Consider the following 25,067-nt stretch of genomic DNA (forward strand, 5'->3'; position numbering starts at 1 on the left):
AATGATTTGGCAGGGGGGAGGATGATTTGGCAGGGGGGAGGATGATTTGGCACAAGGGATGTGCTGGGGCTGCTACATGGGGGTTCAGCAGGGGCCAGGGCCTCCTGGGAGCCTGGGCCCTTTTACACCGAGCGCTCCGGGTCCCTGCTCCTCCCCGGAGCGCTCGCGGCGTTCCTCTCTCTGCAGCGCCCCGGTCAGACCCGCTGACCGGGAGCGCTGCACTGACATTGCCGGCGGGGATGCGATTCGCATAGCGGGACGCGCCCGCTCGCGAATCGCATCCCAAGTCACTCACCTGTCCCGGCCCCCGGCTGTCATGTCCTGGCGCGCGCGGCTCCGCTCCTTAGGGCGCGCTCGCGCCAGCTCTCTAAGATTTAAAGGGCCAGTGCACCAATGATTGGTGCCTGGCCCAATTAGCCTAATTAGCTTCCACCTGCTCCCTGGTTATATTGCCTCACTTCCCCTGCACTTACTTGCCGGATCTTGTTGCCTTGTGCCAGTGAAAGCGTTTAGTGTTGTCCAAAGCCTGTGTTCCAGATCTTCTGCTATCCACATTGACTACGAACCTTGCCGCCTGCCCCGACCTTCTGCTACATCTGACCTTGCCTCTGTCTAGTCCTTCTGTCCCACGCCTTCTCAGCAGTCAGCGAGTTTGAGCCGTTGCCGATGGATACGACCTGGTTGCTACCGCCGCAGCAAGACCATCCCACTTTGCGGCGGGCTCTGGTGAAAACCAGTAACAACTTAGAACCGGTCCTCCGACACGGTCCACTCCAATCCCTCGCTGACACAGAGGATCCACATCCAGCGAGCCGAATCGTGACAGGCCCCTTACTGGAGTATTGGCTGTAACCACTGACGGCAGCCCTGTGTACAAGGTAGGGTAGCACATAAGCCTAGTTGTCCCCTATTGGGAGTATTTTGTCCCCTATTGTTAGTGATTTGTCCCCTATTGGGAGTGTATTGTCCCCTCTTGTACCCTATCGGGTGTGTCCACGATCGTTATTGGGAATGTCCCCTATTCGGAGGGTGCAAATATATTAAGTCCTATGGGACTCTGCCGGGGAATTTAAAACTGTCCCCTATTGGGAGGTTTCCACTAAGGGAGATTTCACTGTATAAGTTTTAATAGTTATTAGGCCTCAGAGTAAGAGTTTCATGAGGTAAGTGGCATTCCACACAATGGAATGTAGTAGTCTATGACTAATATGAGGTCACATTATTAAAAATATATGTGGAAACACGCCCTTTCAAGGAACTGCCCTTTAAAATAATTTGACATATATACAACAGATAATATAAGAACATCTGCCTTGCTTATGTCATGTTCTACTGTTACTAAAAATAGTCATAGTGAGAATAAAATAAAGATAATAATAACACTAATATAATGATATTATATATTTTTCTCCTTTCTGAACAGTATTATGTAAAAGTGGTCTTCCAACCAGTAGCATTTATCCCATAGTCACAAGAGCGATCAATGGTCATCATTTACCGGGACCCCAATAATCACTAAATAATAATCACTAGAATTTCTGTAATACTCATAGCATTGCTTAGAGTGTTAGTGAACACGCTCATATATTCCTCAAATTAAAGGCAATGCTGATGGGGGGTAAGATTCCCATTCTAGTTATTATCAGAGATCTTAGAAAAGATTTTAAGTCAATGGTCCTCTCCAGTCTTACATTTATTACCTATTCATTGAAATAATCATTAAAAATCTAAAGTTCACCAGAAGCATAACATTATTATTAGTATTCAAATAATTTCAGTCCATTTACCTAAATTTTAATTTTTCATTAATTAAAAGTTACATTAAAACTATGTAGTTGCGCCCCGCAACAACACCATTTTAAGTTAGGGACCCACTCTGTTCTGGTGACCTTGATGTGGTGAGTAGTGTTGCTCGCGAATATTCGCAATTCGAATTTTATTCGCGAATATCGCATATTCGGGAATTCGTGAATAATCGCGAATATAGCGCTATATATTCGTGATTACGAATATTCGTTTTTTTTTTTTTTTTTTTTCACAGTACACATCACAGTGATCATCCCTCTCTGCTTCTAGCTTATGTGGTGTAAGAAGGCCCTAATACTACTGTGTGAGACTGGTGTGCGAATTTTCGCATATGCGAATTTTCACTTATACTAATTTTAGTATATGCGAATTTTCGTATATGCAAATTTTCGCACACGCGAATATTCGCATATGCGAAAATAAATGAGAATATTACGAATATACGAATATTCGCGAACATGACGAATATTCGTCCACATATTCGCGAATATTCGCGAATTCGAATATGGCCTATGCCGCTCAACACTAGTGGTGAGTGAGCATGGACATTTTGATCGAAATGTACACTAACGCAATCATGTTAGTTTTATAACAATGATACAAAACAAAATATTTTTGCACAAGATGTGGATGGGCAGTCTTGTCTGTATTTCTATAATTGAGGTTTAAATTGCATTAAAGAGGTTTTTCAATTTGAATAATAAAAATAATATAATAATATAGAACTCAAAACTGTCTAGCTTTATTTTCTGAATAATGAGTCCTGTACATGTGAGTGTCTGTCCTGTAAAAGGGGAGGGTCCATCCTGTAATAACTACCTGTCAGCTATAATAAGTGAACACAGCAATTACAGACAGATGGTCATTATTCCATTGCCTATGATGTAATATTTGGGCATTCTTCTATGACAGCGCTAAATTATGATTTACAACATTAGTAACTGGTTACCTCTTGCAATCCAAGCTATAAATATAGATGATTTATATTACATACTGTGTCTTACTGGGTTACATTTTTCTCATATACTGTAGGACTGTATGCAGCTGTGATGTAACCTTATGGCAGGTGTCTTATTATCAAGTACTGTGTCATTTACATTGCTGATCGTATTGACCTTTGTGCCTATTAGATAATAGTGCGGAATGTGTAGCACAGTGTGTTTACCTTGGGCTTGTGTACTGAAACTTTGCTAAGTCTATGTTTGTGTATTAATATTAATCCTTCCAAGTGTCTTGCGTGCCAAGCTGACATGTGTATCATGAAAAAACAATAAGAGACTCCTTAGGAAAGTATACATTCTTCTGTTCCCAAGGAATTTTCAGTTTTGTGCCACATCATAGCAACTGAAATCTGTGATTGATGGATAGATGGGACATCCCATTTATATGCTATATATATTAGATGGTCAACCGGTCCTGCCAAAATCTGCAGGTTTATATATATCTAATGTGTATGGCCACATAAAAGCATACCCATTGTTTCAAAATAGTTTTTATAAACCTGTATTGTTTGGTTACATTAACCCTTCAGAGCAGGGGCGTAGCTAGAAACCACAGGGCCCTGATGCCAAAAATTGCCCTCGGTCCCCCTACCCCTCCTGACGATCCCCTTCCCACAGACTTGGCCACACAAATATATCAGTGACTATAGCACTGACGGGACACAGTCAGGAGAATATATATTGATATAAATGACTCACAGGTGACGTCTTCTCTGTAGTCTTCTTTCTTCTTTATCTGGTCCAGACCGAGGTAACTTCCCTCGGCAGAGTCTTATGCCCGGGCATCATTGGCTCCTCACTTTTTCAGCAGATCCTCATCCTATATGAGAAAACAATCATTAATACAACCCTGTCACATATGGTACCATCAGAATCAGGGGCCTAACTAGAGTCCAATGGGACCCAGGACATATTTTTGCATGTTCCCATCCATCCACACCAGCCCCGCAATCAGCATGTCCCCCTCTATACACAACAGTTTCCTTTTATCAGCATGTCCCCCATTTATCCACACTATCCCTCATGTCAAAAGGTTCCTATACTTCCACACCAGCCCACCAACTAGCATGTTCCTCATTTATCCACTCAGTGCCCCCATCAGCATGTCCCCATCCACACATACCGTGTCTCCCTCTCCTCAACATGTCCCTCATCCTTCCACGTAATGTCCCACACCCCTCCTCAACATGTCCCCCATAACTCATTACCAGTGTTTACCAACCAGGGTGCCTTCAGCTGCTGCAAAACTACAACTCCCAGCATGCCAAGATAGCCAAAGGCTGTTCGGGCATACCAGGAATTGTAGTTTTAAAACTTCTGAAGGCACCCTGGTTGGAAAACACTGCTTGACTTAGTTACCCCTACCTCAGCATGTCTCCCATCCCTCTACATAGTGCCCCCCCCCCCCCGAGCATGTTCCCCATCCCTCCACACAGTGTCCCCCAACCCTCTATACCAGTGTTTCCCAACCAGGCTGCCTCCAGCTGCTGCAAAACTACATCTCCCAGCATGTCCGGACAGCCAAACACGGATATGCAGAGAGTTGTAGTTTTTCAACATGTGGAGGCAGCCTGGTTGGGAAACACTGCTCCACTTAGTTACCCTCTCCTCAGCATGTCTCCCATTCCTCTGTGTAGTTCCCACTCCCCCTTCCTCACACAGTGTCCCCTGACCCTCCTTAGAATGTCCCCATTTCTCCATACCAGTGTTTCCCAACCAAGGTTATCCACCATATGGTGATTTTAGTACCTTATGCCAAACAGTAATGGACATGCTTAGAAAGCATCTGCACTTGTCTTGGGGCTAAATGGCTATATAGTGAGATTACCATAAAGCTGTGGGTATCTTTTTGTGAACTAGCTATTTCCTGTTGGATTTTGTTCCCTTAAACTACAAATCCCATCATTCCTTGTTTGTAAGTGTGAGGTGACTTTTCTCCCTCCCACACATCAGCCACCCCACCTATTGAAACACACCTGTGATCTCTTAAAGGCAATAGACCAGTGTTTTCTGACCAGGGTGCCTCTAGCTGTTGTTAAAAACAGAATGATCTTCCTCCCACCCAGAGGTCGCTCCACCCATTGAAGCAAAGACAGGCTCCCTCTGATCACCTGACTAGTGATGTAATGTCTCAAGCCACACTGCAACCTGGGAAAACCTGAGATGGCAGTAATTTTGTGTTAAAAAAAAAAAACTTGGGGTAAAAATCACATAAGACCACCACCAAACACAGGTACAGACACTATATTATGAACTACACTAACTTTATAGCCCCTGTAGTATAGTCAAATAAAAAAAAATCCTAGAATACCCCTTTTAGGGTAAATTCACACGTACAGTATTCTGTGCAAATTTGATGTGCAGGATTTAAAGCTATGTTCAGTAATTTAGTTTACATTGAAATCTGCAGCAGAAAATCTTGTGCATCAAATCCTGTGCATCAAATCTGCACAGAATACTGTACATGTGAATAGACCATTAAGTTATGTTGTCTCTTTTACTAAAGACAGAGTAAGTATTACAACAGGCAGCAGACAGAAAATTGCAAACACAGTCAAGACTTTGTGGTGTCCCGGTACCGTATCCTATCCGGTACCTGCGTATGTGGGTCCCCTTAGCCAGAGTCCCTAGGACGTTGGGGTCCCCATTGTCTAGTTCACCCCTGGTCACCTCTCATCTAGATAGTTATTGAGCTAATGGTTTATTTAGGATGCATGTAAATATGATTGTATAAATGTCTACAAATAGTTAATTACCTGTATAGAGCGTAGCAGGACCTGCAGGTCACGTGATCAGGAAAACTCTATGGTTTTTGCTTTAGGACCTTTGAAGGTCCCTATGACGCATATCTCCCATCACTCCTTGTAACGGTGAGTGACAGTTACTGGGACCAATCCAAAACGGCCCTGCCCATATAAGGGAGCGGCGACTATTGCTCTTTCTATTTGCTCCTGCGCTCCTGACGAGGAAGGATCTATACAGCTATCTCCCGCAGTGAGTTAGGCCCGAGCCTTGCGGCAATGGCTGATCGATTCTAAATTGAGAGTGTATCAATCCCTAAGCACTCTGCATGATCACCGGACCTTATCTATCCCCTAAATCCGAACGGATCTGCAAATATTACCCTAAATTCAGAGACTGTATCTAAAAGTCAAGGTCCGCAACAACTGTCAGTCATTGCACTATATAGAGACTGTATTCCAGAGACTGTTATTGTGCATTGGATGTACTGCAAGCCTTTCAGTAAAGTTCAAGTTCAAGTACCTTGTGGACCTTCAGTCATTTTGTATATGCACCTATCGTTACTGGGAAGGGCGGCGATAGGCTGGAGAATTACCACAGCATACTAGCCCTCAGCCTGGCGTCACAAACTATAGGGTTAACATTAACCCCTCATTTACCGAAACAACACCCCAACTACCACCCCCCCCCCCTCCCCAAGGCATACCACAACTTTAAAGCTTTTTTCAGTTGTAAGGAGTCTTTTTTTTATTTAGTAAAGGAAAAGGTTTACAAAAAAAAAAAAAAGTTCAAGAGGCCATTGAAGAGTATACAATAAGAGAAAATGAGAGTCACAGTTTTTTGGTTGACTTAAGAACTTAAGTCATAAGAGCAAAGAACCTGTAATGGAGAGCAGTGTAAGAAGACATTTGGGTCCCCCCTGCTAGACCTACTGAAGGGGCCCATAAGCCCCTCCCCATAAGGTATGCCACACCCACAACAATATACCCCTCCCATACCAAATTGCTCCCATAATTATTTTCTAAGCCCATTTCTAAGCCCATCCCAGGAATGCTGGGAGCTTTAGTTTTGCAACAACTGGAGGCACACTGGTTGGAAATCACTGATTTAGGAGGTATACGTGCAGTAGACCTTCCCAAGTCTTCAAACTGTGAACCTCCAGCTGTTGCATAACTACAACTGCCCAGACAGCCATTGGCTGTATGCCCAACCATAAGTGGCAGAGCAAGGTGGTACAACACCCAGGGCAAAGATGTGTAATAGCTTACATTTCTCTTGGCCTCCAAACATAATTAAGACATAACTACACAGTGTAGCTTTTGTTTAACCTTCTGTTTGTTCTGATTGTTTCATCTATTTCACAAGCCCTGAAAAGGCAAAAAATATCCCTCACACACAGGATTTGGCTGTGTTCACACATAGTATTTTTGGTCACTGTTTTGATCAGTACTTTAAGCCTAATGGAGCTAGACTCAATACAGGGAAAACTTTAATGGAAAGATTTGCACCTTTTTCTGTGTGAACCCAGCTTATCTGACGCTAATGCAATATTCCAATTTACAATACATATGCAGTGTCTAAGTACGAGTATATTCCATATGCTTTGATCAACGAGAATTTGTTGTACTGTATGTAACATGCATTATAATGTTGTTACACTTTTTCTTTATAACAAGTTAACGGCAAATGGTAATTAAACCATAAGTTAATTGAGTTCAACTCATTTACATATTTTCTGCTCTCTGCTGCCACCTCTGGTAGAATAGCATACTGTAGTTAATTTCCTGGTATTCTCTGGTATTTCCCATAGTTTTCTGGTAAAGTTGTGGAATTATTAGCTCTCTACATAGGTCTTGCTTTCCCAGACCTCAGGGGCTCAAAGCATGTCCTAAAGAGGAAGTGTTGTCTCTGCTGTTGCACAAGTTGGAGGTTGAGTATTGTTGTTAAAGCACACCAGTATACACACCAGTAGCCTTCTATGAAGTGAACTACTTATATACTGTGTAAATCATATATCTTGTGTTATTTTCTACTTGACTAAGGGATAACAATAATCCAGGGCCCTTAGTTTGCTTTTGGGTGCCAACCTACAGCTTTTTCCAAAAGTCTTTAGCGATGCTACCACAATAGGAACTTCTCACAGAACATCTCCACTCTACAATGGTTAGCTACTTCAGTGCTATCTAGCATCATAGAGATGTTCACTGGCAAACTTCAGACGGGCCTGTACATGTGCTCTCTTGTGCAGATGGACTTTGTGGGCGCTGCAGAATCAGCCCTTCTCTACGTAGATTGTGTTACCAATTGTTTTCTTGGTGACTATGGTCCCAGTTGCCCTGAGATCATTGACAAGATCCTCCCATGTAGTTCAGGACTGATTCCTCGTGATCATTGAGACTCCATGGGGGAGATCTACCAAAAGTTGCCCAGTGGCCCATAGCAACCGATCAGATTGCTTCTTTCATTTTTAACAAGGCCTCTGCAAAATTAAAGCAAAAGAATAGGACCTCCAACGCGTCGACGGGATTCAAAGCGCAGGACACACCAGTAAAAGGGATCTGAGTTTTATTCACCCATAACTATCTGCGTTTCACAGATAGACTGCTTCATCAGGCGTCTTTTGTTTTAGTCTGAAAAATTAAAGAAGCGATCTAATTGGTTGCTATGGGCAACTGTGCAACTTTTCCACTGCACAGGTATTGATAGATTTCCCTCAATGAGTTGAGAGCTTGCATGGAGCCCCTGACAAGGGGAGAATGACTGTAATTTTGCGTTTCTTCCATTTGCCTCACCAACTGTTGTAAACTTCTCACCAAACTGCTTGAAGATGGTCTTGTAGTCTGTTTTAACCTTGTGTAGGTCCACAATCTTGTCCCTGACATTCTTGGACAGCTCTTTGGTCTTGACCATGGTGGAGAGTTTAGAATCTGATAGAATGTTTCTGTGGGCAGTGGACTTTTATACAGGTAACAATGATTAAGAAGAATCCCTTTAAGAGATTTCAACTGGTTACCTGTATAAAAGACACATGGGAGCCAGAAAACAAATACTTATTTCCCTGAGTAGAATACAAATCAATTTAAAATGTGTTTTTTTCCTTTACTGTATATTTTCATTGTAGCCTCTCACCCTTGACAATTTTGTAGTGACTCTAAGGGAACACTTTGGGTTCATCTCTACCCTTACCATGCATGACTTACCCTCTCTCGGATGAGTAGGACTTAACCCCTTAAGGACCGGGGTTTTTTCCATTTTTGCATTTTCGTTTTTTGCTCCTTGCCTTTAAAAAATCATAACTCTTTCAATTTTGCACCTAAAAATACATATGATTGCTTATTTTTTGCTCCACCAATTCTACTTTGTGATAACGTCAGTCATTTTGCCCAAAAATCTACGGTGAAACAGAAAAAAAATCATTGTACGACAAAATTGAAAAAAAACCACCATTTTGTAAATTATGGGGGCTTCCGTTTCTACGTAGTACATTTTTCGGTAAAAATTACACCTTATCTTTATTCTGTAGGTCCATACGATTAAAATGATACCCTACTTATATAGGTTTAATTTGTCGTACTTCTGGAAAAAATCATAACTACATGCAGGAAAATTAATATGTTTAAAATTGTCATATTCTGACCCCTATAACCTTTTTATTTTTCCATGTATGGGGCGGTATGAGGGCTCATTTATTGCTCCGTGATCTGAAGTTTTTATCGGTATGATTTTTGCACTGATAGGACTTATAAATCGCTTTTTATTCATTTTTAAATTATATAAAAAGTGACCAAAAATGCACTATTTTGGACTTTGGAATTTTTTTGCGCGCACGCCATTGACCGAGCGGTTTACTTAATGATCTATTTTTATAATTCTGACATTTCCGCACGCGGTGATACCATGTATGTTTATTTTTATTTTTATTTACACTGTGTTTTTTTTTTTATTGGAAAAGGGGGGTGATTCAAACTTTTAATAGGGGAGGAGTTAAATGATCTTTATTCACTTTTTTTTTTTCACTTTTTTTTTGCAGTGTTATAGGTCCCATAGGGATCGGCCCGGGATGCCTGCTGAAATCATTCAGCAGGCATCCCGTGCAAACGCCCCCCCCCCCCATGTCGGCGGTCGCGGCAAATCGCAAGTGAATTCACACTTGCGATTTGCGCGATTCCAGGTCATTACGGGTCTATAGTGACCCGGTGACCCGGAATATAAGGGGGATCGCGGTTGTCTAAGACACCCACGATCCCCCTGAAGGGATAGGAGTGAGGTGGCAGGGGTGCCACCCCTCCTTTCCCTGCTATTGGTGGTCTAGACGCAACCACCAATAGCAGATCAGGGGCGGGGGGGGGGGTTAACTTTCGCTTTCCCCGTCCTGCCCACCCACAATAGGTGAGGCAGAACGGGGAACGAAAGGAGGCCGGCGCCGAAGATCCACTTACCGATCCGGGCGGGCGACGGAGGCTGCGGGCGACGGAGATCGGCGGGCGGTGATGACGTGCGGCTGGATCCGACGGAAGCCGGTGAGTTGCCTAGCAACATCTGGAGGGTACAGTTTGAGACCATTATACAGTGGTCTCTAACTGTAGCCCTCCAGATGTTGCAAAACTACAACTCCCAGCATGCCCAGACAGCTGTTTGGGCTTGCTGGGAGTTTTAGTTTTGCAACAGCTGGAGGGCTACAGTTTGAGACCACTATATAGTGGTCCCTAAACTGTAGCCCTCCAGATTTTGCAAAACTACAACTCCTAGCATGCCCAAACAACTGTTTGCTGTCAGGGCATGCTGGAATTTGTAGTTTTGCAACAGCTGGAGGACCACAGTTTGGAGATCACCTTGCAGTGTTCTCTAAAATTGTAGCCCTCCAGATGTTGCAAAACTGCAAATCCCAGCATGTCCAAACAGCAATCAGCTGTCTCGGCATGCTGGGAGTTGTAGTTGCGTACCTCCAGCTATTGCATAACTACATCTGCCAGCATGCCCTTTGGCGATCAGTACATGCTGGGAGTTGTAGTTTTGCAACAGCTGGAGGCAGACTGGTTGTAAAATACTGAGTTAGGTAACAGAACCTAACTGAAGGTTTTCCAACCAGTGTGTCTCCAGCTGTTGCAAAAGTACAACTCTAAGCATGCACGGTCTGTCAGTACATGCTGGGAGTTGTAGTTTTGAAAAAGCTGGAGGTTTGCCCCCCCATGTGAACGTACAGGGTACATTCACACGGGCAGGCTTACAGTAAGTTTCCTGCTTCAAGTTTGGGCTGCAGCAAATTTTTCACCGCAGCGCAAACTCCTAGCGGGAAACTCACCGTAACACGCCAGAGCGAATTTACCCTAAAAACACTACACTACACTACACTAACACATAATAAAGGGTAAAACACTACATATACACCCCCTTACATTGTCCCCGCCAATAAAAATGAAAAACATATTGTATGGCAGTGTTTCCAAAACGGAGCCTCCAGCTGTTGCAAAACAACAACTCCCAGCATTTCCAGACAGCCACTGACTGTCCAGGCATGCTGGGAATTTAGCAACAGCTGGAGGCACCCTGTTTGGGAATCACTGGCGTAGAATACCCCTATGTCCACCCCTATGCAATCCCTATGAAGTCCTCAAATGCGCATGGAGCTCTCTCACTTCGGAGCCCTGTCGAATTTCAAGGAAACAGTTTAGGGCCACATATGGGGTATCTCCGTACTCGGAAGAAATTGCTCTACAAATTTTGGGGGGCTTTTTCTCCTTTTACCCCTTATGAAAAGGAAAAGTTGGGATCTACACCAGCTTAGTGTAAAAAAAAAATAATAATTACACTAACATGCTGGTGTGGCCCCATACTTTTTATTTTCACAAGCGTTAAAAGGAAAAAAAGACCCCCAAAATTTGTAACGCAATTTCTCCTGAGTACAGAAATACCCCATATGTGGGCATAAAATGCTCTGCGGGCACACAACAAGGCTCAGGAGTGAGAGTGCACCATGTACATTTGAGGCCTAAATTGGTGATTTGCACAGGGGTGGCCGATTTTACAGCGGTTCTGACATAAACGCAAAAAAATAAATACCCACATGTGACCCCATTTTGGAAACTACACCCCTCATGCAATGTAATAAGGGGTATAATGAGCATTTACGCCCCACAGGGGTCTGGCAGATTTTTGGAACAGTGGTCCGTGAAAATGAAAAATGTAATTTTTCATTTGCACAGCCCACTGTTCCAAAGATCTGTCAAACGCCAGTGGGGTGTAAATACTCACTGCACCCCTTATTAAATTCTGTGAGGGGTGTAGTTTCCAAAATAGGGTCACATGTGCGGGGGTCCACTGTTTTGGCACCACGGGGGGCTTTGTAAACGCACATGGTCCCTGACTTCCATTCCAAACAATTTATTTCCCAAAAGCTCAATGGCGCTCCTTCTCTTCTGAGCATTGTAGTGCGCCAGCAGAGCACTTGACGTCCACACATGGGGTATTTCCATACTCAGAAGAAATGGGGTTTCAAATTTTGGGGGGCATTTTGTCCTGTTACCCCTTGTAAAAATTTAAAATTTGAGGGAAAACTAGCATTTTAGTAAAAAAAAAAAAATAATCATTTTCACATCCAACTTTAACGAAAAGTCGTCAAACACCTGTGGGGTGTTAAGGCTCACTGGACCCCTTGTTACGTGCCTTGAGGGGTGTAGTTTCCAAAATAGTATGCCATGTGTTTTCTTTTTGCTTTTCTGGCACCATAGGGGCTTCCGAAATGTGACATGACCCCCAAAAACCATTTCAGAAAAACTCACTCTCCAAAATCCCACTGTCGCTCCTTCCCTTCTGAGCCCTCTACTGCGCCCGCCGAACACTTGTGTTACGCCTAGCGCTCCGGGTCCCCGCTCCTCCCCGGAGCGCTCACGGCGTCTTTCTCCCTGCAGCGCCCCGGTCAGTCCCGCTGACCGGGAGCGCTGCACTGTCTTGGCCGTTGGGGATGCGATTCGCACAGCGGGACGCGCCCGCTCGCGAATCGCATCCCAGGTCACTTACCCGTCCCGGTCCCCTGCTGTCATGTGCTGGCGCGCGCGGCTCCGCTCTCTAGGGCGCGCGCGCGCCAGCTCTCTGAGACTTAAAGGGCCAGTGCACCAATGATTGGTGCCTGGCCCAATTAGCTTAATTGGCTTCCATCTGCTCCCTGCCTTTATCTGACCTCCTCCCATGCACTCCCTTGCCGGATCTTGTTGCCTTGTGCCAGTGAAAGCGTTTAGTGTGTCCAAAGCCTGTGTACCTGAACTTCTGCTACCCATCCTGACTACGAACCTTGCCGCCTGCCCCCGACCTTCTGCTACGTCTGACCTTGCCTCTGCCTAGTCCTTCTGTCCCACGCCTTCTCAGCAGTCAGCGAGGTGAGCCGTTGCTAGTGGATACGACCTGGTTGCTACTGCCGCAGCAAGACCATCCCGCTTTGCGGCGGGCTCTGGTGAAAACCAGTAGCCTCTTAGAACCGGTCCACTAGCACGGTCCCCGCCAATCCCTCGCTGACACAGAGGATCCACTACCAGCCAGCCGGAATCGTGACAGTAGATCCGGCCATGGATCCCGCTGAGGTGCCGCTGCCAAGTCTCGCTGATCTTCCCACGGTGGTCGCTCAGCAATCGCAGCAGATTGCCCAACAAGGACAGCAGCTGTCGCAGTTGACCGCCATGTTACAGCAAATTCTGCCTCTGCTACAGCAGCAACCATCTCCTCCGCCAGCTCCTGCACCTCCTCCGCAGCGAGTGGCCGCTCCTAACCTCCGCTTGTCCCTGCCGGACAAATTTGATGGGGACTCCAGACTCTGCCGTGGATTTTTGTCTCAGTGTTCCCTGCATATGGAGATGTTGTCAGACTTGTTTCCTACAGAACGGTCTAAGGTGGCGTTCGTAGTGAGCCTTCTTTCAGGAAAGGCCTTGTCTTGGGCCACACCGCTCTGGGACCGCAATGATCCTGCCACAGCCACAGTCCAGTCCTTCTTTGCTGAAGTCCGAAGTGTCTTTGAGGAACCTGCCCGAGCCTCTTCTGCTGAGACTGCCTTGCTGAACCTGGTCCAGGGTAATTCTTCCGTTGGCGAGTACGCCATACAATTCCGTACTTTTGCTTCTGAACTATCCTGGAATAATGAGGCTCTCTGCGCGACCTTTAAAAAAGGCCTATCCAGTCGCATCAAGGATGTGCTGGCCGCACGAGAGATTCCTGCCAACCTCCAAGAACTCATCCATCTAGCTACCCGCATTGACATGCGTTTTTCTGAGCGACACCAAGAGCTCCGCCAGGAAAAAGACTTAGATCTCTGGGCACCTCTCCCACAGCATCCTTTGCAGTCTATGCCTGGGCCTCCCGCTGAGGAGGCCATGCAAGTGGATCGGTCTCGCCTGACCCAGGAAGAGAGGAATCGCCGTAGAGAAGAAAATCTCTGTCTGTACTGTGCCAGTACCGAGCATTTCTTGGTGGATTGCCCTATCCGTCCTCCACGCCTGGGAAACGCACGCACGCACCCAGCTCACGTGGGTGTGGCATCTCTTGGTTCTAAGTCTTCTTCTCCACGTCTCACGGTGCCCGTGCGGATTTCTCCTACAGCCAACTCCTCCCTCTCAGCCGTGGCCTGCTTGGACTCTGGTGCCTCCGGGAATTTTATTGTGGAGTCCTTTGTTAATAAATTCAGCATCCCGGTGTCCCGTCTCGCCAAACCGCTCTACATTTCCGCGGTCAACGGAGCCAGATTGGACTGCACCGTGCGTTACCGCACAGAGCCCCTCCTCATGTCTATTGGACCCCACCTTGAGAGGATTGAATTTTTCATTCTCCCCAACTGTACCTCTGAGGTTCTCCTCGGTCTGCCTTGGCTCCGGCTTCATTCCCCCACCATTGATTGGACCACCGGGGAGATCAGGAACTGGGACTCTGCCTGCCACAGGAAGTGCCTCTCCCCCCCTCCCAGTCCCGTCAGGCAAGCCTCTGTGCCACCCCATGGCCCCCGTCCTGGTGTCACACTGCCCCGTGCCAGGTCTCGCCCTCTGCCCTCCCTCCCCATTCCCACTCCTGCTGTACTGCCTGCCGTTGAGGAAACCCTCCATTCTTTCCCGGTGTCCTCATCCCAGGGGAGGCAGTTACTGGACAAAGAGAAGGGGAGACCTAAGGGGGGGGGTACTGTTACGCCTAGCGCTCCGGGTCCCCGCTCCTCCCCGGAGCGCTCACGGCGTCTTTCTCCCTGCAGCGCCCCGGTCAGTCCCGCTGACCGGGAGCGCTGCACTGTCTTGGCCGTTGGGGATGCGATTCGCACAGCGGGACGCGCCCGCTCGCGAATCGCATCCCAGGTCACTTACCCGTCCCGGTCCCCTGCTGTCATGTGCTGGCGCGCGCGGCTCCGCTCTCTAGGGCGCGCGCGCGCCAGCTCTCTGAGACTTAAAGGGCCAGTGCACCAATGATTGGTGCCTGGCCCAATTAGCTTAATTGGCTTCCATCTGCTCCCTGCCTTTATCTGACCTCCTCCCATGCACTCCCTTGCCGGATCTTGTTGCCTTGTGCCAGTGAAAGCGTTTAGTGTGTCCAAAGCCTGTGTACCTGAACTTCTGCTACCCATCCTGACTACGAACCTTGCCGCCTGCCCCCGACCTTCTGCTACGTCTGACCTTGCCTCTGCCTAGTCCTTCTGTCCCACGCCTTCTCAGCAGTCAGCGAGGTGAGCCGTTGCTAGTGGATACGACCTGGTTGCTACTGCCGCAGCAAGACCATCCCGCTTTGCGGCGGGCTCTGGTGAAAACCAGTAGCCTCTTAGAACCGGTCCACTAGCACGGTCCCCGCCAATCCCTCGCTGACACAGAGGATCCACTACCAGCCAGCCGGAATCGTGACAACTTGACATACACATATGAGGTATTTTTTTACTCAAGAGAAATTGGGTTACACATTTTAGGAAGATTTCTCTCCTTTTACCCCTTGTAAAAATTCAATAAGTGGGTCTACAAGAACATGCGAGTGTAAAAAATGAAGATTTTGAATTTTCACCTTCAATTTGCTGCTATTCCTGTGAAACACCTAAAGGTATTCATTTTGAATACTTTGAGGGGTGCAGTTTTTATAATGGGGTCATTTGTGGGGTATTTCTAATATGAAGACTTCAAAACAGAACTGGTCCCTGAAAAATTTTGATTTCGAACATTTTGTGAAAAATTGGAAAATTGCTGCTATACTTTGAAGCCCTCTGATGTCTTCCAAAAGTAAAAACATGTCAACTTTATGATGGATACATAAAGTAGACATATTGTATATGTGAATCAATATATAATTTATTTGGAATATTAATTTTCCTTATAAGCAGAGAGCTTCAAAGTAAAAAAAAAAATGCAAAATTTTCAATTTTTTCATCAAATTTTGGAATTTTTCACCAAGAAATGATGCAAGTATCGACAAAATGTTACCACTAACATAAAGTAGAATATGTCATGAAAAAACTTTCTCGGAATCAGAATGAAAGGTAAAAGCATCCCAGAGTTATTAATGTTTAAAGTGACAGTGGTCAGATGTGCAAAAAATGGCCGTGTCCTACAGTGAAAATTGGCTGGGTCCTTAAGGGGTTAAAGACGCAGGATTTTTCAGTTTTTGGACTTTCGTTTTTTCCTCATCACCTTCTAAAAATCATAACGCTTTCAATTTTGCCCATACAGACCCATATGAGGGCTTTTTTGGAGGGCCAACAATTGTACTTTATAATGACATGAATAATTTTACCACAAAATTTACAGCAAAAGCATAAAAAAAATATTTGTGGGGCAAAATTGGAAAAAAAAACGCCATTTTGTAACTTTTGGGGGCTTCCGATTGCACCAAAATTAGTACGTGTAAAATTGTCATCTTCTGACCTGTATAAGTTTTTCATTTTTCCATTCATTTTTTGCGCCGTGATCTGAAGTTTTAATCAGTACCATTTTTGTTTTGATGGGACTTTTTGATTGCTTTTTAAAAAAAATTTAGGGTATACAGTGAACAAAAATACGCAATTTTGGACTTTGTAATTTTTTGACGTGTACGCCATTGACCGTGCGGTTTAATTAACCTTAAATGCTTATACTTCAGACAATTACGCACGTGGAGATACCACATATGTTTATTTTTTATTATGTTTACATATTTTTTATATGGAATTTGGGAAAAGGGGGAGTGATTCAAACTTTTAACATGGGAGGGGTTAATGGGTGTTTTTTTTTTACTTTTTATTTAATTTTTTAAACACTTTTAGTCCCCTTAGGGGACTTTTAGGAGGAATCAGTAGATTCCTCATACAGATCAATGTGGTTCCATAGAACCACATTGATTTATGTTCTCTGCGCCTGATTGATAAAGCCTGGTTCAGCCAGACTCTATCAATCACAGAGCCGGGACAGCCGCAGGACGTGAGGTAAGCCATCTAGCCGGCTCCACAGTGGATTGCTCCCCGGAGATCACGCTGCGGGGGGGGGGGGGCGATGTACCCCACTGGACCACCAGGGATGGTTTACAGGTACTATTAACAGGTTTACGGGATGGCTATTAACGCCGGCCCCCAGCTGCAGGAATCAGCTGGGGGCTGGCCGGTATGACGCAGGCTTGAGTGGGGAGCCCACGCCATACAACGCTTGCCCTCTCAGGACAAGAAAGAGAGGAAAAGAAGAAAATAGCTCTCTAAGAGCAGTGCGGCATATGTGGCGCGGCTCTGGAGTAATGTGGGGTGGATTGTTACAGCTTGCTGCTTGGTACCCCATTGTCCTATACCCCCAGGGCAGGGCAACGGAAAAAGCTATATGTGAAGGAGGTACAGAAAATGCGGGGGTTCTGTATCCCAAGCACTACTGTTAGATAGAATCGATAGGCCAATAGGTACACAGGATGCTTTTTATTTCATTTTTACATAAAAAGTACAACTGGACAAACGCGTTTTGGTGTGCTCTCACGCCTTCTTCAGGTCCAAAATATACATTTTGTGGCGTCCTGTGAGTGGGTTCCTGTGTCCTGGCGGCAACCTTTTTATGTACGAATGAAATAAAAAGCATCCTGTGTACCTATTGGCCTATCGATTCTGTCTAACAGTAGCGCTTGGGATACAGAACCCCCGCATTTTCTGTACTTCCTTCACATATGGCTTTATACATCGTATTTCTAATCCAAAGGATCGCATGGGTCCCTCCACTGGGGACCCCCTGGTATTCTGTGCCGGGCGCTGCCTCCAAGACTGGGACATCATGGCCTTGCCCCCTAGTGATGTCACACCATGCCCCTCCATTCATGTCTATGGGAGGGGGCGTGATGGCCGTCACGTCCCCTCCCATAGACATGAATGGAGGGGCGTGGTGTGATGTCACTTGGGGGCGTGGTCATGAACCCTGAGTCATCACAGAAAAAATAACCTTAACATGAAATATAAGTCTTCTGAAAAAAATGAACCAGCGTTAAGGGCGTCATAGCATTCCAATAAGAGGTTATATATCATTAGTAGCTCCTTCTACCCCTCTAGCTTGCCAAAGAACCATCTGTGCATCCTAACTTCTTTTTGTTTTTCTTCAGATCAGTTCATGAAAACGTTCTGCTAGAAAACACTTCTCATCTAGAAAAAGAGGACAAAATCTACCAGCATATATCTCTAAAAGAGTAAGTCATGTGATGCATATAGAGTACCTGCTTGTTGAGATGTACTTCAGTGAATCTCAAAGGTTGCATTCTCAAATACTTTGTTTTGTTTATCCACTTACAAGTCTCTATGCTCAGTAGTTGTGTTAGACTAGTAATTCACTTTTATGTGTGCAAAAGTTAATTATAAATTGGAAAACATATACATTGGTGTAACCTAAAGAGGTAAGATAGGTGACAAGTGTCCCATTAGTGTGTTTCCAAGCTCTGAGACCTTATTGATCATGAGAATGGGAGTCCTTTGTTCCCCTGGATAAAAAAAAGTGGCATTCAGATATGCGTGCTGTTGCTATATTCAACTCTTTGGGCCTGAAGAAGATAGCCAAGTAAAGTCCGACATCAAAAAAAAAAAAAGAATATTAATCATTATGAATATATAACACTGTATTCTAAATATTCGCAAAGTGTCAATATTTGCGGTAAAAAAATCGCATTTTGAATATTCCCGCTCAACACTATTACCTAATAGGGCACCAAAGGAATCTTTAACCCATTCGAAAGAAAGCCTAGCTACATCACTGCAAGACTGTTTTTATATTACGTTTACAAAAAAGTGTGACATACACAATGATTCACACAGTTTTTCTTGCCTGAAAATTGGTTTTAGATACAAGTAAAGTGGTTATTGTCATTATAAAAAATAAAATTTCTGCCATATAGACATATCAGTTATGACCAGGGTGTCCTGGGGTCTAGAGCCCTGCTGCCGGCCCTTCTCTCCCCCTGGCTATCGGTACCGGTGCCCGTTCTCTCCCCCTGGCTATCGGTGCCGCTGCCCCATTGCCGGCGCCGATAGCCAGGGGGAGAGAAGCGGCGCCGGCAATGGGGCAGCGGCGCGGACAGACAGGGGGAAAGAAGAAAGAAGCAATGGGTGCCGCTGCCCCTGTTGCCAGGGTCGGGTCCGCGTGCGTCCCCTGCGTCGTTGCTATGCGCTGCGAGACGCAATGACGTCACTCGTCATTGCGCCGTGCAGTGCATAGCAACGACGCAGGGGACGCACACCAGAGGCCTGAAGCAGCCCGGACTCGACCCTGGCAACAGGTAATTATACAACCGGGGATGGGGGAGGCAACGCTGGCTTCTCTCCCGCTGGCTATCGTTGCCGCTGCCCCATTGCCGGTGCCGCTTCTCTCCCCCTGGCACCGATAGTCAGGGGGAGAGAACGGGCAGCGGCGGAGATAGCCAGTGGGAGAGAAGCTGCGGCAGCAGGGCTCTAGACCCCAGGAAAGGCAGGTGAGAGAAGCGGGCAGCGACGGCCAATCTCCCCCTGCCTTTCCTGGGGGCTTCTGCGGGGTCAGAAACAGTGTATCGGGGTATACGCATGCACACACACGCACCCTCATTTTACCAAGGATATTTGGGTAAAAAACGTTTTTTTACCAAAATATCCTTGCTAAAATGAGGGTGCGTGTTATAGGCCGGTGCGTGGTATACCCCGATAAATCTGGTAAGCAGATGGACAAATATTTAGTTACATATCCATATTTGTGGCATATAAATCAGTGGAGGTGGAAATGTTGCAAAACGGATTCTCATTTCTGCCTCTTTTGTGTTATATTTGGAAAATATGGCTTTTCTCATCCCCATGATCAGATTCATTCATCTGTACTGGAGGATATTTTTACTGTTATAAGACATTTTGGCTGGATGTTTTACTCACTCATATGATGCTTCTATAGTTGAGATGAGAAGAAAATTGGTAAGGTTAAGAAACCAGTAGCCAAATTTTCATAGAACTAGTAATGTATCACTTTAAGGAGTTTGTGCACCTGAGATAAATGATGGCTAAAATGTATTAGGCTGGGTTCACACCACGTTTTGTTAACTACGGTTCCCGTATACGGCTGGGAGGAGGGGGGGGTGGGGCTTAATCGCGGCGCCCGCACTCAGCCGTATTCGGGAACCGTATTTAATGCATGTCTATGAGCCGACCGAAGTGAACCACAGCCTCCGGTCGGCTTCGTTTTAGGCCGTATGCGGTTTCCCGACTGCAGGCAAAAACATGGTCGGCCGCATTTTTACCTATGGTCGGGAAACCGCATACAGCCGAAAACGAAGCCGACCGAAGGCTGTGGTTCATTCCGGTCGGCTCATAGACATGCATTAAATACGGTTCCCGATTACGGCTAAGTGCGGGCGACGCAATTAAGCCCCGCCCCCTCCTCCCAGCCGTATACGGGAACCGTAGTTAACAAAACGTGGTGTGAACCCAGCCTTATTCTGGTCAGTTTTCCAGTTGTTGGACATCAATTCATCACATTACTTAATCAAAGGGGGGGATTTATTACATTTTGGATACATGTGCAGGATCTGCTGCAGATTTCAATGCAAACTACTGTATTTGAGTGAACACAACATCAAATCTGCCGCAGATCCTGTACATGTAAAAGTACCCTAAAGAGGTTTTCCAAATAAATTGTTATTTCTCAAAAGCCATTTGCCCCTCCAATGTATGGGTACCAGAACTTTCTTCAGATCTTGTAGCTTCATGATCAGATCTTGTAGCCATATGAGGTTGCGCCATTGGGGGAGACAGGAATCAGATGGTCTCCGTGCTTGAACAGTATATGGGCCACTCGCTCACCAATAGAGAGCACAATAAACCATGGTACTATAAAATACTAATCTCTGCACTCAACTTTATCTGCGGTCGAAACCTCATTGCAATAGCTAGCACACACTTTGTGTGATCTATTTGATTTGTATGTTATGCTCTGCATTTCTAGGCTCTATGTACTCAGTCAACAGTCTATGCAACAACACTGGCCAATCATATATTTCATCATGTTCTGCCTGGTCTGCATGCAGTTCTATGACTACTCTCTCATCAATAGACACTCACTTTTCATCTGTTTGCACACTACTTTTAAGGTATTGCACCGTTACCTTTCCCATTGACCTTTACTGTCATGATACATTGCTTTTTCTGCCAGTACCCATAACCTACTCACTCAACAAATCATTTTAACCCCGTTTAGGAAATCTGTATTTTTTTTTTACCATTAAGTCTTCCTTTACTTTTATAACTTAATTGTTGAAAGATCAAGCACACCCACAAGAAATGATCTATGACAATATCATAATATTAGAATGGTCTCTTTTAAGCTTTCCTAAAATAAATATACCTTTATTAACAATTAAAGGGGGACGGTTTAGCCGTATATAATCTTTCACGAAAAATAAAACTACAAAGAAAGAGTTAAAAATGAATGGAACTTTATATGCGTGAATGTAATGACGATATATGTAAGAAATTACAATAGTAAAGCAAAAGACTTGTTTATTGTGGAAAACTGTACAGTGAGTGAGGCTCTAGCACCCTCTTAGTCCAAAAGTTAAGATCTGCTTGGGCATGGAAGTCCAAGGGATTGTTACAATCTGGTGGGCACATTGCTAAGAAACCTTGCTGTGTATAGGGGAGCATTGTCCTGCTGAGACATGCTAGTTGGAAGCCCGGCCATTTAAGGCAACAAATGTGACCACAGAATGTCCGTCACATATCTATATCCCTAGTATCCATCATATAACTACTGGGAATGACTGATTGTCGTATGCAATGGCTCCCAAGATCATCTCACCTGCAGTTGGGGCAGTGTTTCGCTCCACAGCAAAGACAGTGTTGACATGGCTCTCATACTCCAACTGCGACTATCACCGGATCACAAATCAAACCTAGATCTGTCAGTAAAGATGAAGGACAGGTTTCTTGTTCATGACACCACTAATATAAAAGCCATGGTTGCTGTCTGTCAATGGCAGGACACATAATGGGTGCTGTGACACCAAATTTTTCTTCTGCTAAATCCCTGTAATGGTCCGGGTTGATACATGGGTGTGTAATGAAGATGCCACATATTTCTTGATGGTGACAAGCAAACCATGTGTACTTCTTGTAGTTGTCAATAGATCAAACAATCCTACAGCTGGTCCATCTGAGCCATCCAGAGCCCATTTGCAGTGTGTGCCCTCACGTAACCTCTGCTCCCAACACCTCCTAACAGCTTGGTCAGAACAGTCTAAATGACAAAACGACCATCATTCTTCAAGGTCTGTCTATTTGGCAAAATGTCATCATAGAGGTATGACAAAGTATTCAAAATGACATTCAGTAATTGTTTTAACCCTTTAGGTGTTTCACAGGAATAGCAGCAAAGTGAAGGAGAAAATTCTAAATCTTCATTTTTTACACTCGCATTTTCTTGTAGACCCAATTTTTAAATTTTTACAAGGTGTAAAAGGAGAGAAATCACCCTTAAATTTGTAACCCAATTTCTCTTGAGTAAGGAAATACCTCATATGCGTATGTAAAGTGTTCGGCGGGCGCAGTAGAGGGCTCAGAAGGGAAGGAGCGACAATGGGATTTTGGAGAGTGAGTTTTTCTGAAAGGGTTTTTGGGGGGCATGTCCCATTTAGGAAGCCCCTATGGTGCCAGAACAGTGGACCCTCCCACATGTGACCCCATTTTGGAAACTACATCCCTCATGGAATGTAATAAGGGGTGCAGTGAGCATTTACACCCCACTGGCGTTTGACAGATATTTGAAACAGTGGACTGTGCAAATGAAAAATTTTATTTTTCATTTTCACAGACCACTGTTCCAAAAATCTGTCATACACCAGTGGTGTGTAAATTCTCACTGCACCCCTTATTACATTCCGTGAGGGGTGTAGTTTCCAAAATGGGGTCAAATATGGATATTTATTGTTTTGCGTTTGTCAGAACTGCTGTAACAATCAGCCACCCCTGTGCAAATCGCCTCAAATGTACATGGTGCACTCTCCCTTCTGGGCCTTGTTGTGCGCCCTCAGAGCACTTTGCGCCCACATATGGGGTATCTCCATACTCGGGAGAAATTGCATTACAAATTTAGAGGGTCTTTTTTCCCCTTTTACCTCTTGTGAAAATGAAAAGTATAGGGCAACACCAGCATGTCAGTGTAAAAAATTTATTTTTTTACACTAACATGCTGGTGTGGACCCCAACTTCACCTTTTCATAAGGGGTTAAAGAAGAAAAAGCCCCCCAAAATTTGTAAGGCAATTTCTCCCGAGTACGGCGATACCCCATATGTGTCCCAAAACTGTTGCCCTGAAATACGACAGGGCTCCAAAGTGAGAGAGCGCCATGCGCATTTGAGGCCTGAATTAGGGATTTGCATAGGGGTGGACATAGGGGTATTCTATGCCAATGATTCCCAAACAGGGTGCCTCCAGCTGTTGCAAAACTCCCAGCATGCCTGGACAGTCAATGGCTGTCCGGCAATACTGGGAGTTATTATTTTGCAACAGCTGGAGGCTCCGTTTTGGAAACAGTAGCGTACCAGACGTTTTTCATTTTTTGGGGGGAGGGATGCTGTGTAGGGGTATGTGTATATGTAGTGTTTTTTACTTTTTATTTTAGGTTAGTGTTAGTGTAGTGTAGTTTTTTTAGGGTACAGTCACATGGGCAGAGGTTCACAGCAAGTTTGCCGCTGGGAGTTTGAGCTGCAGCGCAAAATTTGCGCCATCTCAAACTTGCAGCACTCACTGTAAACCTCCGCCCATGTGAGTGTACCCTGTACATTCACATTGGGGGGAGGGGGCAAACATCCAGCTGTTGCAAACTCCGAGCATGCCCTTTGGCTGTCCGTGCATGCTGGGAGTTGTAATTTTGCAACAGCTGGAGGCACACTGGTTTGGAAACACTAAGTTAAGTAATAAACTTTCAAGTGTTTTGCAACCAAACTTAGTGTTTCCAAACCAGTGTGCCTCCAGCTGTTGCAAAACTACAACTCCCAGCATGCATGGTCTGTCAGTGCATACTGGGAGTTATAGTTTTGCAACAATTGATACAGCTGGAGGCACTGAGGTAGGAAACGGACAATGTTTCCCAACTAGTGTGCCTCCAGTTGTTGCAAAACTACAACTCCCAGCATGCCCAGACTGCCCAGGCATTCTGAAAGTTGTAGTTCGGCAGTATCTGAAGGATCAGATGTTGCCGAACTACAACTTCCAGCATGCTTGGGCAGTCTGGGCATGCTGGGAGTTGTAGTTTTGCAACATCTGAAGGTCCACAGTTTGGAGACCACTGTATAATGGTCTTCAATCTGTGCTCTTCCAGATGTTAGAGAACTACAACTCCCAGCATGCCTGGACAGACTGAGCATGCTGGGAGTTGTAGTTTTGCAACATCTGGAAGAGCACAGATTGGAGACCATTTTACAGTGGTCTCCAAACTGTGGACCTCCAGATGTTGCAAAACTACAACTCCCAGCATGCCCAGAAAGCCAAAGGCTGTCTGGGCATGCTGGGAGTTGCCGTTTTGAAACTCCCAGAGGCAGCAGTGAGATTGCTTTACGGCGATCTCACTGCTGCCAATGAAGATGCCGCCCTGCTGCCGGAAACTCACCGCAGGGACGCAGCGCCGCCGGGACCGCCTGGAGGACGCCGCTCGCGCCGGGACTGCTTGGGACTTCGCATGGCCGGGTAAGTGACGCCGGGGGGACGGGTCAGGGACACTTAGCAGAGCGGTGTGTGTCCCGATCCCCGTGATCGGGACTCACACACCGCGCTGCTAAGTATTCTGATAGCGAAACGCTGATTTGACTAGCTGATAGCAGCGATCGCTGGGGGGGGGATGAAACCCCCCTTGGTCGCATGGTAAGATGGCTGGCTATCAGTGATAGCCACCATCTTACCGGGCGCTGCGGGATGCCGCGAGTAGCGGCAAAAATGTTCATGACGTACCTGTATGTCATGGGTCGGGAACACCTTGCCACCCATGACGTACAGGTATGTCATAGGTCGGGAAGGGGTTAAAGGGCAGCAGGGGAAGCACTTTTACACCTTTTTTTTTGGGCAATACTCAGTATCA

General features: G+C 45.5%; 1 protein-coding gene across 2 annotated transcripts in view; it reads left to right on the plus strand.

The window, feature by feature from the left end:
• SHROOM3 (shroom family member 3) overlaps positions 1 to 25,067 on the plus strand; it is a 339,127-nt gene that overhangs the window by 124,549 nt on the left and 189,511 nt on the right. For both annotated transcript variants that reach the window (XM_056568789.1, XM_056568790.1), the window contains one exon: positions 18,093 to 18,176. In XM_056568789.1, coding sequence (XP_056424764.1) covers positions 18,093 to 18,176 — 84 coding nt within the window. The remainder of the gene's footprint in view (positions 1 to 18,092; positions 18,177 to 25,067) is intronic.

Source organism: Hyla sarda, chromosome 1, assembly GCF_029499605.1.
Source record: "Hyla sarda isolate aHylSar1 chromosome 1, aHylSar1.hap1, whole genome shotgun sequence".
NCBI lineage: Eukaryota > Metazoa > Chordata > Amphibia > Anura > Hylidae > Hyla > Hyla sarda.